Source organism: Arabidopsis lyrata (assembly GCF_000004255.2).
Source record: "Arabidopsis lyrata subsp. lyrata unplaced genomic scaffold ARALYscaffold_3, whole genome shotgun sequence".
In the NCBI taxonomy this organism is placed as follows: domain Eukaryota; kingdom Viridiplantae; phylum Streptophyta; class Magnoliopsida; order Brassicales; family Brassicaceae; genus Arabidopsis; species Arabidopsis lyrata.
Genome location: NW_003302553.1, coordinates 23,569,652 through 23,584,190, shown reverse-complemented (window position 1 = coordinate 23,584,190; position 14,539 = coordinate 23,569,652). Strand labels below are relative to the sequence as shown.

Here is a 14,539-nt window from a genome sequence, read left to right as displayed (position 1 = left end):
AAGATCGAAATTGATTTTATTTTATTTTGAATCACTTTTTGGAGAGTATGATCTTCCTCTTATAGTAGTTCATATGTAGAAGCCATCCATCACAATTTAAAAAAAAAAAAACACTCCCTAAAACTTTCTTTTCTGATTTTTTAATTCCGGCGTTCTAATTTTGTTTTTCTATATACTTTTTTCTAATTTGCAATTGTACAAAATAATTATCACTCCCTAAAACTTTCTTTTCTGATTTTTTTATTCCGGCGTTCTAATTTTGTTTTTCTATATACTTTTTTCCAATTTGCAATTGTTCAAAATAATTATCACTCCCTAAAACTTTCTTTTCTGATTTTTATTAAATTTTGTTCTTTTTCTGGTAAGAATAAATTGTACATGTATTACGTTGATATTGCTAATTCAAATAATGTTAACAAAAATGCCCAAATATAGGCTATATTAAAAGAAAAAACAGTTAGTCAAAAACACAAGTATATCAATCCCAAGTTATGATTAAACTAAATATTTATTTATATATTTTTTACCCAAAACAATAAATTTATATATACTAAAAAATTTGAAGTACCTTTTTTAAAGTACTTTTGTGTTAGTAAAATAAGAATTTACAAAGAATGTCATCACATTAACGTCAAAAAACAATTATTATTTTTGAAATATTATTATTGATATATTTTAAATTTATAAAACATTATTAATTAAAATATCATGAGACGAGTTATATAGCGGGATGGGTTTCGATTAATATAACATGGGTTATATCTATACTTTATTATTTTATCATCACTAATTTTTTTTAGTTACAACATTAATATAAAATTATATAACTTTAATACTAAATTAAAAACCATAAAATTTAATATTTATTATATATATGAATAAAACATTTGCCCCGTGGTGTACCACGGGTTAAATCCTAGTATAAAACAAAATCCAAAATTAAATCAACAAATTAACAACTACCCAATATTTATGGAAATTGTTTGAAGTAGTTCCATAAAATAAACAAATTAATAACTACCCAAGATTTATAGAAATCTTTTAAAGTAATTTCCATAAAAAATCTAACTATTAATTTCGTAATATATTTTGAAATATTTCCGGAAAACAAAAAAAATCAATTTAATATCATCATATATTTTTGATTTTAATTTATATCTTTAAGAAAATATACTAATAAATTCTGATTAATGGAAGAATTTTTTTTGAAATTGTAGATATGTTAACTTATTTAATTTGGCAAGGTAATGTTAGATATTTCCGGAAGCGACAGTCCAATTTAATATAATTGAAAAATAACAAAGCATAGTTTATTTTTGATTTTTAAAATTTCCATAATAAAACTATACTAATTAATTTTGATTAGTTTAGATGGAAGAAATAAAAAGCAAATTTGATTATTCAAATGTTTTAAGAAACAGTTATTATATTTCCCAAATATAATATAAACTAGATATTTTGTATTTTGAAATATAGAATATTCCTCGAATAAAATAGAGATTTTAGATTCGTCAAAATCTCAAAATATTTTGTGATTTGAATGCAATTTATAAGCCCTAGACAATCCAAACTTTCGTTGTTGTTGTTGTGTTTTCTAGTTGATATATTTAGTAGATTTTAGTTATAGACTTTTTTTTTTTGTTCGCTCTCGCACTTCCGAAAATTGTATAAATACTAAACATTGATACAAACAAATATATTTATGTATAATTTGAAATATATCTTTTGGATTTGCAGGATGGTTAATTCTTGGAAATAGTTGTTCGTAAAAAAACATTTGTTGCTGGGTTTCAATGAGTAAATTTCTGTACCAACTTGACTAACATGTTCGTTTATTTTTCGATGAAGTGTTAAATTTATTTAAAATTTTTAATACTACACATACATGGGTCTTAAATAAAAAATTTATAAGTAATATACATATAATTTAGTTGATAACAAAACAAACAATAATTAAAATTGGTTGTTTGTTGGTCGTTAGTGTTAAAGAAACGAATAATAAAACACGTTGCTTATTGTTATCGGTAGTCATTTTCGTTAGCAAAACAAACAATACCTAAATATAACTCTTCCCATTACCTCTTCCAAAAAACAAAAAGAATATATAAGATTATAACATTACTTTTCCTGATAACGATATAACGCAAGTATCATTAGGTAAAAAAAAAAAAAAAAGTATCATTAGGTTCAGTGGCAGAGAGATACTTTATATTTTTGATTCATATTTGTTAATTTAAGATTCAATTATGAAATCGTGCTGGGTCCTAAAAAGAGAAGAATCGTGTTGTTTTCACATGTTTATAAAATGGAAAATACAATAATAAATTTATTTTAATTCTGTGACCATTTCTACGACCAATGATCTAATCACAAGCGTATAGTTGAAAACTCATTGCCCTCGCTATATTGATATTTTTATATTTTATGTCAGTGTATTAACAAAATTATCACTTTACTAACAAATTAGAATTTTGTTAGTACTTATGATTATATGGCTTACTAACAAATTAGAATAAATAATAAACACTTGGATTCTAATATGTTCGCATAAGGATGAAAGTAAACTTTTATGAAAAACACACTTATTATATGGTGTTCTATTCGGATTCTGCTGAACGGTATGGTTGTATCTTTCTAAAACATATACAATATTTTTTCTTGTTTCTCGATGTGTCATTGTGAAAAAAGTAACAATTAAAATTCATATTTAAAGATAACTCTATACTTAGCGACAATGTAGATTAGTCCGCAGTTTACGCGAGCATAACTTTTTTTTTTTAATATAAAACATGGTTATAATGTTCACTCAACATTATTATCTACGTGAATAGTTCCAATTTCTTTTTTTTTTGAACAGACCTATGTAAAAATTTAATTAGCGACCTATTATATGCTAAAATATTTTTCAGGTGTTACTGTTTATGTTTATATATCAATTGATATATTAAACGGAGTCAAAAGCAAGGGTTTATTTGCAAAATGGCTAATCGTTTTATAGTTTCTAAAAAAAAATTTAAATAAACTAATTGCATATGAAAAATTACTTTTATTAGTTGACTTTCAAAAATATTTCATTTTTAATATTTCACGTAGAAGCTACTCGTTTCTATTTCATTGGTAAAATTTAAGAAAACGTGGTAACAAATGATTTTGTTTTTTGGAGGCTAATATATAGGACAGGAAAAAAGGAAAAAAATAATAGGCTTTAGAACTAATATTGGAGAAGATGGAATTAAAGATATACTCCCTCCGTTTTCGAATATTTGTCGTTTTAACTATATGCACACAAATTAAGAAACTATTAATGTTGTTAGTTTTTCAATATAAAAATATCATTAATTTAATACCTAAACATAATTTAACCATTAGTAAATCAAGTTGCATAATAAAAATAAATATAAAAAATAAAAAAATAATGAATTTTGCATCGAAAACTGAAAACGACAACTAATTAAAAACAAAAATTTTTCTCTAAAACGACAACTATTCGAAAACGGAGGGAGTACTATTTTTTTTGGATGATCTAACCTTTCATATTTAACCTTACAGATTGGGTGATTTTTTCAGTAAAATATCACTTTTATATTAGATGATATTAATGTTAACATCTAATTTATTAAATAGAGTTGAAGCTTTATGGTTTAGTTTTTTGATAACCCAGTATCCAGACCACACAGTGATCTGACTAGCCCACTGGGCCTAAGCCCGCGTCACTAGGTCCACTTAAAGGCCCCCTGATAAACTGGTGGTCTGGGGCGCCTGAGCAAGTCCGCATGTAAATTCCCAGGTGGCCACAGGAGTGAGAGAGCGAAACTGCGTCTGGAGAGGATCGATCCCTGGCCTAGACCAACAGGGCGATCCTTCCAACCAAACGAGAACCACTCGCCCACCACCATGTGGTTTTTATGGTTTAGTTCTCTGATGCAATATCATAACTCTAATATCCTAAGTAGAAAACAATTTATCACAGAAATAATAGCATGGCAGGAAATCAGATGATTGTTTTTTTTGTATTTTTTTTTATTTTCTCCATTATTATTTTGCTAATTAACTCAGCTAAAAATGGATATTTGCAGAGAATCTAATGATTATTGGGATCTTTTGACCAAAAATAAATAAATGATTATTTGGATATTTATTTTATTATTCCTTGTTATGAAAACAAAGAATACGATGATTAATTTTAAAACTTTGAAATCTTAAAAGATTTTTTTGGTAAGCAGAGGGGAGAAAAGTCTCCCCAATTTATTTAAAATTAAAAAAAAAAAAAAAATTACAATCGAACATCACGTGGAAACGCAGTCCCACTAATGTCATCTAAAACAATATGATTAACAACATCCGGTCTAGCCTCAAGCAAATGAAATCCTAAAGGTAACGAAAACAGGGTGAAGTTTGTTAAAGAGATGGCCAAGGAAGTATCCAGCGCCTTTGGTTCAGCTGCGGGGTCCGGACATGGTCAAATGAGAGAAGCAAGGATGATAGCTTGGAAACCGCCAGAGAGTGACTGGGTTAAATTAAATACAGATGGAGCTTCTCATGGTAATCCGGGTAGAGCGACGGCAGGAGGAGTCTTGCGAGATAGCAGTGGGAATTGGCGGGGTGGTTTCGCTTTGAACATTGGTATATGTTCGGCGCCTCTTGCGGAGTTGTGGGGGGTGTACTATGGTCTATACATAGCCTGGGAGCGTGGATTCACGAGACTAGAGCTAGAAGTAGACTCGGAGATAGTGGTCGGTTTTCTAAAGACGGGGATAAGCGAGTCTCATCCGTTGTCTTTCCTAGTACGTTTGTGCTATGGCTTTATTTCAAGGGACTGGATAGTCCGGATTTCACATGTGTATAGGGAAGCTAATCGCCTCGCGGACGGATTAGCGAACTATGCGTTTTCGTTACTTTGAAATCTTAAAAGATAAACAACTTAAAAAATAGAAACAAATAATTTTATGAATTTACCTATAAAATTGGGTTAAAAAGTGTGATTTGTCTATCCGATATATGAATGATCAAATAATAAATGATAAAAACCTGCCCATATGTGCCGATATTTTTCCAGTTGAATAAAACCATCATCTTCTTGTTTCTTTGTTTTAAAAATTCTCTTATGAAATCGATCTTTTAAGATAAAATACAATCGAATTTATGGAAGCAAGAAAAAAAATTACGTAGGGGAGGTGTATTATTGGGGGACCCAGCACGATCAAAAAGTCAATCTTCATCAGCCAATTTGCTGAATAAATAAATAAATAACCTTGAAAACAAAATTTTGGTTAAATTATAAAAATATTGATCTCCACAACATGTGAATTGTTCCAGCAATTGCTGACCTTGCCATGAGGCACCTTGGAAGAGCCATTGCTTCATTATTGGGAAGTGTTTAACTTGGTTTTTAGCTCAAAAGAGATTAAAATTAAAGATGTAACTGATGATTTTGCTAAGGAATGACTCTTAGCTAAGAGTCAAAAATTGGGATAAGAACCAAAAATTTTACTAAGAACCAAAACTAAGCATCTCCAAATAATGTTGCTCTACCAATCTTTAAAGCCATAAATATGAGATTAGGATTACCAAAATTTCACATACAACAAAATATATATTTGTAAATATAGTTTTAGACCGACGTCATCTGACGCATCTGTACTTTGTACCTAATTTTTATATTTCAAAACATTACTTTTTTCTTCAAGATATTTGTCCCTCAATTTTCTTTGGAGACTAAGTCAAGTTAATTTAGTTTACTCTCTACCTTTAAAAAGGTCAAGTAAATCCTCATTAAATTGTTTTAACATCGGTAACAATTTTATGAACATCTCTTCTCAACATTGGTACTCTTAAATTGGGTTTTAGAGTTGTCGTTGTAACTTTCTTTTCCAAAAATTATAAAATATTTAGTTTTCATCTCAACTAGTAATTATCTTTCAAAATTTTATTTTCCAATAGTTGTGATTTTCTCAGCAATCAACTACATGATATCATCATTTTTTTAGATAGTCTAAGTTAAGTCCAATTACCAGATACACAAATTATCCCGATGACTAATTCGCCACTATTTTTAACATATTATTCCAAATATTAAATAAATTAGTAATCAAAATGGGTTGATTTTAATTTTCTAATTACAAATTAATTAAAATCCAATTTTTTGATGGGAAATTGTTAAAAATGCCCCTTTTGGTGTGTCCCTTTTCAAAAATGCCCCTTTTAGATGTCCATTTTCAAAAATGCTCCTTTTTAAATCTGAAATTTTTATAAAGTTTTATTAGGTTTATAAGGTACTTATGGATTGTAACTACTACTTGAAGACTCGATCCAAGTATTTATAAGGTTTTATAAGGTGTTTTTAAAGGTTTTACAAGTTATTTTAAAGGATTTTTAAGGTTTTTCAAAGGTTTTACAAGATATTTTAAAATTTTTTAAAGGTATTTAAAATGCATTTATAAGGTATTTATAAAGTATTTATAAGATTTTAGATACATAGAAATGTAGTTTGTGTATGTTTTAATAATGTTACATACATATTTGGGTAAATCTTATATCTTTAAGAGCATTTTTTATAAGGTTTTAAAGAAGGGGCATTTTTGAAAAGTGGCATTGAAAAGGGGGCATTTTTGCAAAAGCCCCTTTTTTGATTGGTTGTATAATCCGAAGGAAAAATGTTTAGAAATATATTTTTTTTAAAGAACTTTGGTTTAAAAGTCCGACCTAAACAGTCAGTATGAAAATTAAACTTACGAGCAAATTAGGTTGATTTATAAAATAACTTGTGCACGTTTCTCATATAAAAAGTAAATTAATTAATTAGTATTTACACACTTATATGAAATATACCTCTTATATCTATATATATGTATGTATATGCACACATCCATGTATGTATTTTAAATTTTGATTTTTCCTTCAAAATGAGTAACTTATATAGAAGTATCAATTAAGTTTAGCTTTGCACTACTCTTTGGGAACAAATAAACAAAGAACCCAATTTTAAGCATTCTTCAGTGTTCATATAATATAATTATTATGTATTTATGTATATGAATTTTTCTTATTGATTAATCAATTTTATAAACACAAAAAGATATCAGTTAAGAAATTGAGATTGTGCATATTGTATGTCCATACATAACAACAATATTATTCATAAACTTAAATATATCTTATATAATTTTCTTATACTCAATATAAATCTATACATTACAATGTTGTCTTTTTAATCATCTTCTAATATGTATAAATATCTAGAAACATACAAAAACCATAAAATTAAATTTCTTATGTTAAATCTAGTATCATCCTAAATTACTAAATTTTGTTAATGTTAAGATTTCTATTAAGTTTTGATACTCAAAAGTAAAATGTTTATCTATATAGGAAAAAAATAATATAGATTCTCATACATTAAACTACAGGATCAGAATACAATACCAGTTTAAGTAATCAATTTTTCAAAAAACAGTATAATATCTGAAATTTTAATCATAAAACCGGAAGAAATCCAAAGTCAATTGTACGTTTTCCAAGTGAGAAAGGACCCATAAAAAAATTAACAACCATTGATGATCACCAAATCATAATCAACGGTGGAAATGAAAATAATAAAACAAAACAAAAAAAAGTCTAAAACGGTGGAGAGTTTCGTCGTTTTAAGTGGTTATAAAAGGAGGAGGCGTATCTCCTTTGCAACAGAAGCTCGCTTTCTCTCTCTCTCTGGTGTGTGTGATCGAGTGGTGAAACGACAGAGAGAGACGTCGTTTTGTTGATTTCTTCCGGGTGAAGATGTCAGGTCTCGAAGATATCAAGAACGAGACCGTTGATCTGGTATTATTTTGATTCTCTTCTCTCTTAATTCTTCGATATTTTTTTTTTTCATTTTTGGTGTTTGTTCTTCATGCCCACAAAGTGTTCGATGATTTGCTTGAATGAGAATAGATCTGTTTTGTTCTTTCTCTTTGCATGGTTTCGCGTTTGATTCTTTTACCCTTTTTGCTCAAATCATTTCCAGATGATTCTTCTCCTTTTCTTGGATCGGATACTGATCTTAAAGCCTAAAATCCCAGATTTTTCTCAGCAAAAAAATTGATTTTTTTCTTTCCCAATTATAGCTGCCTCAATTTCCGATGTTTCTATCATGGATCCGATACAAAACCCAAAACCCAAATCAAGATTTCAACTTTATTAATTTTGGTCTAAAATTAGGGTAAAATAAGAGAAGTCTTTTAAAGCTTTTAGGTATTAAGCCAAAAATAAGTTAATTTTTATACTGTTCATCAGAAAAAGTAGATCTACCCAAAAACTACACACATGTGAAACGCTGAAAAAAGATAAGAAAATAGATCGTCTTTTTTAGTGGTGGAGCTAAGCTAAGCTACGTCTCAATAAAAGTCTTTTTCACATATTTATTAAAAGAGAAAAAAATCACAAAAAGTTTGATTTTTGCTTGTGCTATATAGTCTTCTTTCCTTTTAAAAAAAGATCATCTTTTTTTTTTGTAAAGATAACGTTTTTGCTGTTAAAGCAGTTCATAATATTCTTCTATCTTCCACCCATAATAATACAAGAGTTTTAATTCAAATATAAAAAGTATAGATTTTTTTTTAAAATTGTTGTTGGTGAAGTTAGAATTTTTTTGATGTACCTTTCCGTAGTACGTTTTTTTTTTTTTTGGCTTCTTTGTCCTTTTGTAAAACATCTATCAATAGACGTAACTTGTGAATTTCTCGTTGATTGTAAAAATTTAGTTTTTTTTTTTTGTGAAATTGTTTTTGACCGAAATACCCTTAACCGGACCTTGGCTTTCACGCCGGAAAGTTGCCACCTTTCATGGAGGGAATCACGCAGGCGCGTGTGTTACACGTTCGTTAACACGTGCATTGTTGTAGTAGTAGTCGTAGTGGTGGTCCCTGTCTCCTCCACTGCCAGATTCTTTTCACCTTTCGTTGTCACAACTTGAGTCAACGCCACTCTTCATTTTCCGAGTCGCCGAGTTGGAGCGTTTCTGACATTTGTAAAAAGATTGCAAAACTAAAAAAGTTTTTATCTTTATTACTCTTTTTGTTGTTTGAAGATGCATGAGTTTACTATTGTTAGGGTTCTGATCAAAACTTTTGCTTTGATTCTCAGGAAAAAATTCCGATTGAGGAAGTTTTCCAGAGTCTAAAATGTACAAGGGAAGGATTGACGACGCAGGAAGGGGAAGAGAGGATTCAGCTTTTTGGCCCCAACAAGCTCGAAGAGAAGAAGGTTTGAGTTTGACTTAGCATTGTTGTTTTATGATAATAGAAAGCTTTGGTTTTGTAAATTTTGTTTTGTGGAACTCACGAGGTTGATCTTTCGTTAAAAAAACACAGGAAAGCAAAATTCTGAAGTTTCTGGGGTTCATGTGGAATCCGCTTTCATGGGTCATGGAAGCTGCAGCTATCATGGCCATTGCTTTGGCTAATGGTGATGGTAGACCTCCGGATTGGCAAGATTTCGTGGGTATCATCTGTCTGCTTGTTATCAACTCCACAATCAGTTTCATTGAAGAAAACAACGCCGGAAATGCTGCAGCTGCCCTCATGGCTGGTCTTGCTCCTAAAACCAAGGTAATATGTTGGTGAATGTTGTGATGTTATTGTTCAAGACATTTCAAGACTTCTCGAGAGCTTAACCCGTTTCTCTGTTTTGTCAGGTTCTTAGGGATGGAAAATGGAGTGAACAAGAAGCTGCTATCCTTGTCCCAGGTGATATTGTTAGCATTAAACTTGGAGACATTATCCCAGCCGATGCCCGTCTTCTTGAAGGAGATCCTTTAAAGGTTGATCAGTCTGCTCTAACTGGAGAGTCCCTTCCTGTGACCAAGCACCCTGGTCAAGAAGTTTTCTCTGGTTCAACTTGTAAACAAGGAGAAATCGAAGCGGTTGTTATAGCCACAGGAGTTCACACTTTCTTCGGTAAAGCTGCTCACCTTGTGGACAGCACTAACCAAGTTGGGCACTTCCAGAAAGTTCTTACATCCATTGGAAACTTCTGTATCTGTTCTATTGCTATTGGTATAGTGATTGAAATAATCGTCATGTACCCTATCCAACACCGAAAGTACAGAGATGGAATTGACAATCTCTTGGTCCTCTTGATCGGTGGTATCCCCATTGCTATGCCCACGGTCTTGTCTGTGACTATGGCTATCGGGTCTCACAGGTTGTCTCAGCAAGGTGCCATCACCAAACGTATGACAGCCATTGAAGAAATGGCGGGAATGGATGTCCTGTGCAGTGACAAAACCGGGACACTAACCCTCAATAAATTGAGTGTGGATAAAAACTTGGTTGAGGTTTTCTGCAAGGGTGTGGAGAAAGATCAAGTTCTACTATTTGCAGCTATGGCTTCTAGGGTGGAGAACCAGGACGCTATTGATGCAGCCATGGTTGGAATGCTTGCTGATCCGAAAGAGGTATAACCCTATTCATTTTGAATTACTTCTGTAATTAAGTGAAAATTCCAGAAAACAAGTTCATATGTTTCACTTGGATTTTCGTAGGCCCGAGCTGGAATCAGGGAGGTTCACTTCCTTCCATTCAACCCGGTGGACAAGAGAACTGCTTTGACTTACATCGACTCTGATGGTAACTGGCACAGAGTCAGCAAAGGTGCTCCCGAGCAGGTGATGAATCTTCAGCTTTCACCTACAGATGTTAGTTTTTTTCCTTAATTCGGTCTACTAATTCGTTTCTCCCACACAGATCCTTGACCTTGCCAATGCCAGGCCTGACCTTAGGAAGAAGGTACTCTCTTGTATTGACAAGTACGCTGAGCGCGGTCTTAGGTCATTGGCAGTAGCTCGACAGGTACTTATTTACCAGCGGTCTTATTTGGCTTTTATTTTTGGCCTGGAAACAACCGTTTAATTGCCTAGTCCTTTTTAGGTGGTCCCCGAGAAAACAAAAGAAAGCCCAGGTGGGCCATGGGAATTTGTTGGCTTGTTGCCTCTTTTTGACCCTCCAAGACACGACAGTGCCGAAACCATTCGTAGGGCGTTGAATCTCGGTGTTAATGTTAAGATGATCACTGGTAACTACACTTATTCATCATTTTTTTCATGAAATTCATGGTTATTTAGATGTTTTCCCCTAACTTGCGCTCTAACTGCGTTGGCAGGTGATCAACTTGCTATTGGTAAGGAAACCGGTCGCAGGCTTGGAATGGGAACCAATATGTATCCATCTGCGGCTCTTCTCGGTACCGACAAGGACGCCAACATTGCATCCATCCCTGTTGAGGAGTTGATCGAAAAGGCTGATGGGTTTGCCGGCGTCTTTCCAGGTCATAACTTGCTTTCAGTTTTAAACCTCATCATATGTTCATTACAAAGGTTTGTTTTATTGATCCAAGCTTCTTATGTTTTCTGATTGCAGAGCACAAATATGAAATTGTGAAAAAGCTGCAGGAGAGGAAGCACATTGTTGGTATGACCGGTGATGGTGTTAATGATGCACCCGCTTTGAAGAAAGCAGATATCGGTATTGCTGTGGCCGATGCTACAGATGCTGCTCGTGGTGCTTCCGATATCGTTCTCACGGAACCTGGGCTAAGTGTCATCATCAGTGCCGTTCTCACTAGCAGAGCTATCTTCCAGAGAATGAAGAACTACACCGTGCGTATTCTTTAATCGTATTCTTAAATTATGCCCACCAGTTGTGTTCGTTTGCGGTGGAAACTAATAATTCTATTTTCTTGCTTGTGACAGATTTATGCAGTCTCAATCACAATCCGTATTGTGGTATGTAGAAACCCCGTTTAAAAATCTATCACTTGTTTTGCATGATTTTGCTTTATGTGTACTGATCATATTGCGTTGTAACTCTTGCAGTTTGGTTTCATGCTTATTGCTCTGATATGGGAATTTGACTTCTCGGCGTTCATGGTTCTGATTATTGCCATCCTTAATGATGGTGAGCAAATAACATCCTACTTTTCTAGACAGCTTCCTCACACTTTAGCAGCTATATCTTATGGTATTATGTTGTGACTATCTCTTAGGTACTATCATGACAATCTCAAAGGACAGAGTCAAGCCATCTCCCACACCTGATAGCTGGAAGCTCAAAGAAATTTTCGCCACTGGAATTGTGCTGGGAGGCTATCAAGCCATTATGAGTGTTATATTCTTCTGGGCTGCTCACAAGACTGACTTTTTCTCGGTACATCATCAGTTTATAAATATATGTATATAAATATATCTATCTAATGGGTGCTATACATCAGTTTTTAGCACCCATTAGTTCATCATCTTTTGCATTTTTGGTACAGGTGCTTCAGGGATTATATAGATATATGGCCAGGCCTTTTGCTCTGAGTCCTAAAAAATTATCTCACCTTTGATTTGCAGGACAAGTTTGGTGTGAGGTCAATCAGGGACAATAACGATGAACTAATGGGTGCTGTGTATCTACAAGTTAGTATCATCAGTCAAGCTCTAATCTTTGTCACCAGGTCAAGGAGTTGGTCATTTGTCGAACGTCCTGGGGCACTTCTGATGGTTGCATTCGTCGTTGCACAACTGGTAAGAACATCAAGTACAAATATTTTCTGAACCTCAATTAGGTTAAAGAAACCCAATGAATTCATTCACTCTTCCTCCTGAATGCAGGTTGCGACAATGATTGCTGTCTATGCCGACTGGACATTTGCAAAGGTGAAGGGTATCGGTTGGGGATGGGCAGGTGTGATTTGGATTTACAGTATCGTAACATACTTCCCACAGGACATTTTGAAGTTTGCCATTCGATATATCTTGAGTGGAAAGGCTTGGACCAGCTTGTTTGACAACAGGGTACATACAACTAACTCCATCTATCTACCACTATAGAGACCTCTTCTACAGGCTGATGGTAACATACTAATCATATCTTCTGTTATGTTAACAGACTGCTTTCACGACCAAGAAAGATTACGGTATTGGAGAAAGAGAAGCTCAATGGGCACAAGCTCAAAGGACATTGCACGGTCTGCAGCCAAAAGAAGATGTTAACATCTTCCCAGAGAAAGGAAGTTACAGAGAGCTGTCTGAGATCGCAGAGCAAGCCAAGAGAAGGGCTGAGATAGCTAGGTAAGTAGTGTGATTAAATCGATCTCAACCGAAAGATGCCATTGATAGAGATTCTGATTGGTAAATGCTTTATTACTATGTTGTGACAGGCTTAGGGAGCTTCACACATTGAAGGGACATGTGGAATCAGTCGCAAAGCTAAAGGGATTGGACATTGATACAGCAGGACATCACTACACTGTGTAGTTGCAGTTGCACAACAACACAAACATTTACCGACCCCATCATTACTCTTCTTTTGTTTTGTCATCACAAATCTCTCTTTTAAAGTCATTACAGTAGAGGGAAGAGAACTCTTGTGTATTGCCATAACTCTTCCAAAACTCTTTTTTTTTTCTTCTGTTATTGTTAGTCATTGTTCTAAAACTTGTACTCGATATGAGCTTTGCAAATTTGCCTTTGAAGAAACAAGGTCTTTGCCGTGTTTGGCACTTTGGCTACCACCACCCTTTTTAATGGCCTTATGTGATCTTATCACTCTTTTGTTTCTCTTTTGTTTGATCAATTTCAGCTTGAAGATAATATTTAATCTAAAAATTAACAATTCAATTTCTAAATGAAACCTTAAATAAATAAAAACTAGGTAAATAAATCTTATAATATTAATGTGTTTTAATAAGAGCCGGTCCTAAATATAACAAGGTTACAAAGCAAGAAAAAATAAATGGCCAGCCACTCTTTTATTTATCTATACTAGTATTTTTGCAGTCATTTTTAAATCGGGTCGGTAATATTGTTCTCAGATAATTTGGATATCCGTTCCGTTTACAAATTTTAGTCATAAAAAATTTGTTGGGTCGGGTTATATTTAACCCAACTCATATTCTGGATATTCCATATTTAATAATTTAGATATTTAGAAGATTTGATTAAGATTTAGAATTATGATTCTCCTATCATCTTTGTTTGATTTGTTTTTAACTGTTTTGAATCATCATATAATACATAAAGTAAAAAAAAAAATAAAAAAAATTTCTGCATATACTGTGATTCAAAATTTTAAAAACGGACATATATTAACCAATTGACGAAAATGTTTGTTCAACGTTACACATCGATTAAAATTTGGGAGACTCACAAAAATGCCAATTTTTCAATAACCCTTTTCAAAAATGCCCCCTTTGGCTGTCCATTTTTAAAAATACCCCTTTTTATGACAAAATGACTAAATTACCCTTCTTTTAGTAAAAGATATCACAAATATATAAGAAAAACATGAGAATGTGCACACATCAAAATTACAAATTTGATTTTGTAAAAACTTGTAAAACCTTTAAAATACCTTGTAAAATTTTCTCGTAAAAATTTTTTCTGCCAATTTCTTTTGACGTCAATATAACCCATTTAAATTCATAGATTTTGCTTTGTGATTGTATCCTTATCATATTTAAGAGAAGAAACAAAAACCTCTTAACTTTATTAAAAACCTCATTAAAATAATTCTTTCTTGAGAGT

The 14,539-nt window shown here is 32.5% G+C and overlaps 1 protein-coding gene across 1 annotated transcript; it reads left to right on the top strand.

Moving 5' to 3' along the window:
- The first annotated feature begins 7,423 nt into the window (after positions 1–7,423).
- On the top strand, positions 7,424–13,530 carry LOC9320248 (ATPase 1, plasma membrane-type). Its single transcript, XM_021033222.1, has 16 exons — positions 7,424–7,815; positions 9,118–9,237; positions 9,345–9,581; positions 9,668–10,429; positions 10,517–10,639; positions 10,719–10,823; positions 10,902–11,046; positions 11,134–11,298; positions 11,391–11,629; positions 11,723–11,755; positions 11,846–11,927; positions 12,016–12,176; positions 12,365–12,538; positions 12,626–12,808; positions 12,903–13,084; positions 13,174–13,530. Exons 1-16 carry the CDS (start codon positions 7,774–7,776, stop codon positions 13,268–13,270), a joined length of 2,850 nt encoding a protein of 949 aa, XP_020888881.1. The 5' UTR covers positions 7,424–7,773; the 3' UTR covers positions 13,271–13,530.
- The last annotated feature ends 1,009 nt before the right edge of the window (positions 13,531–14,539 follow it).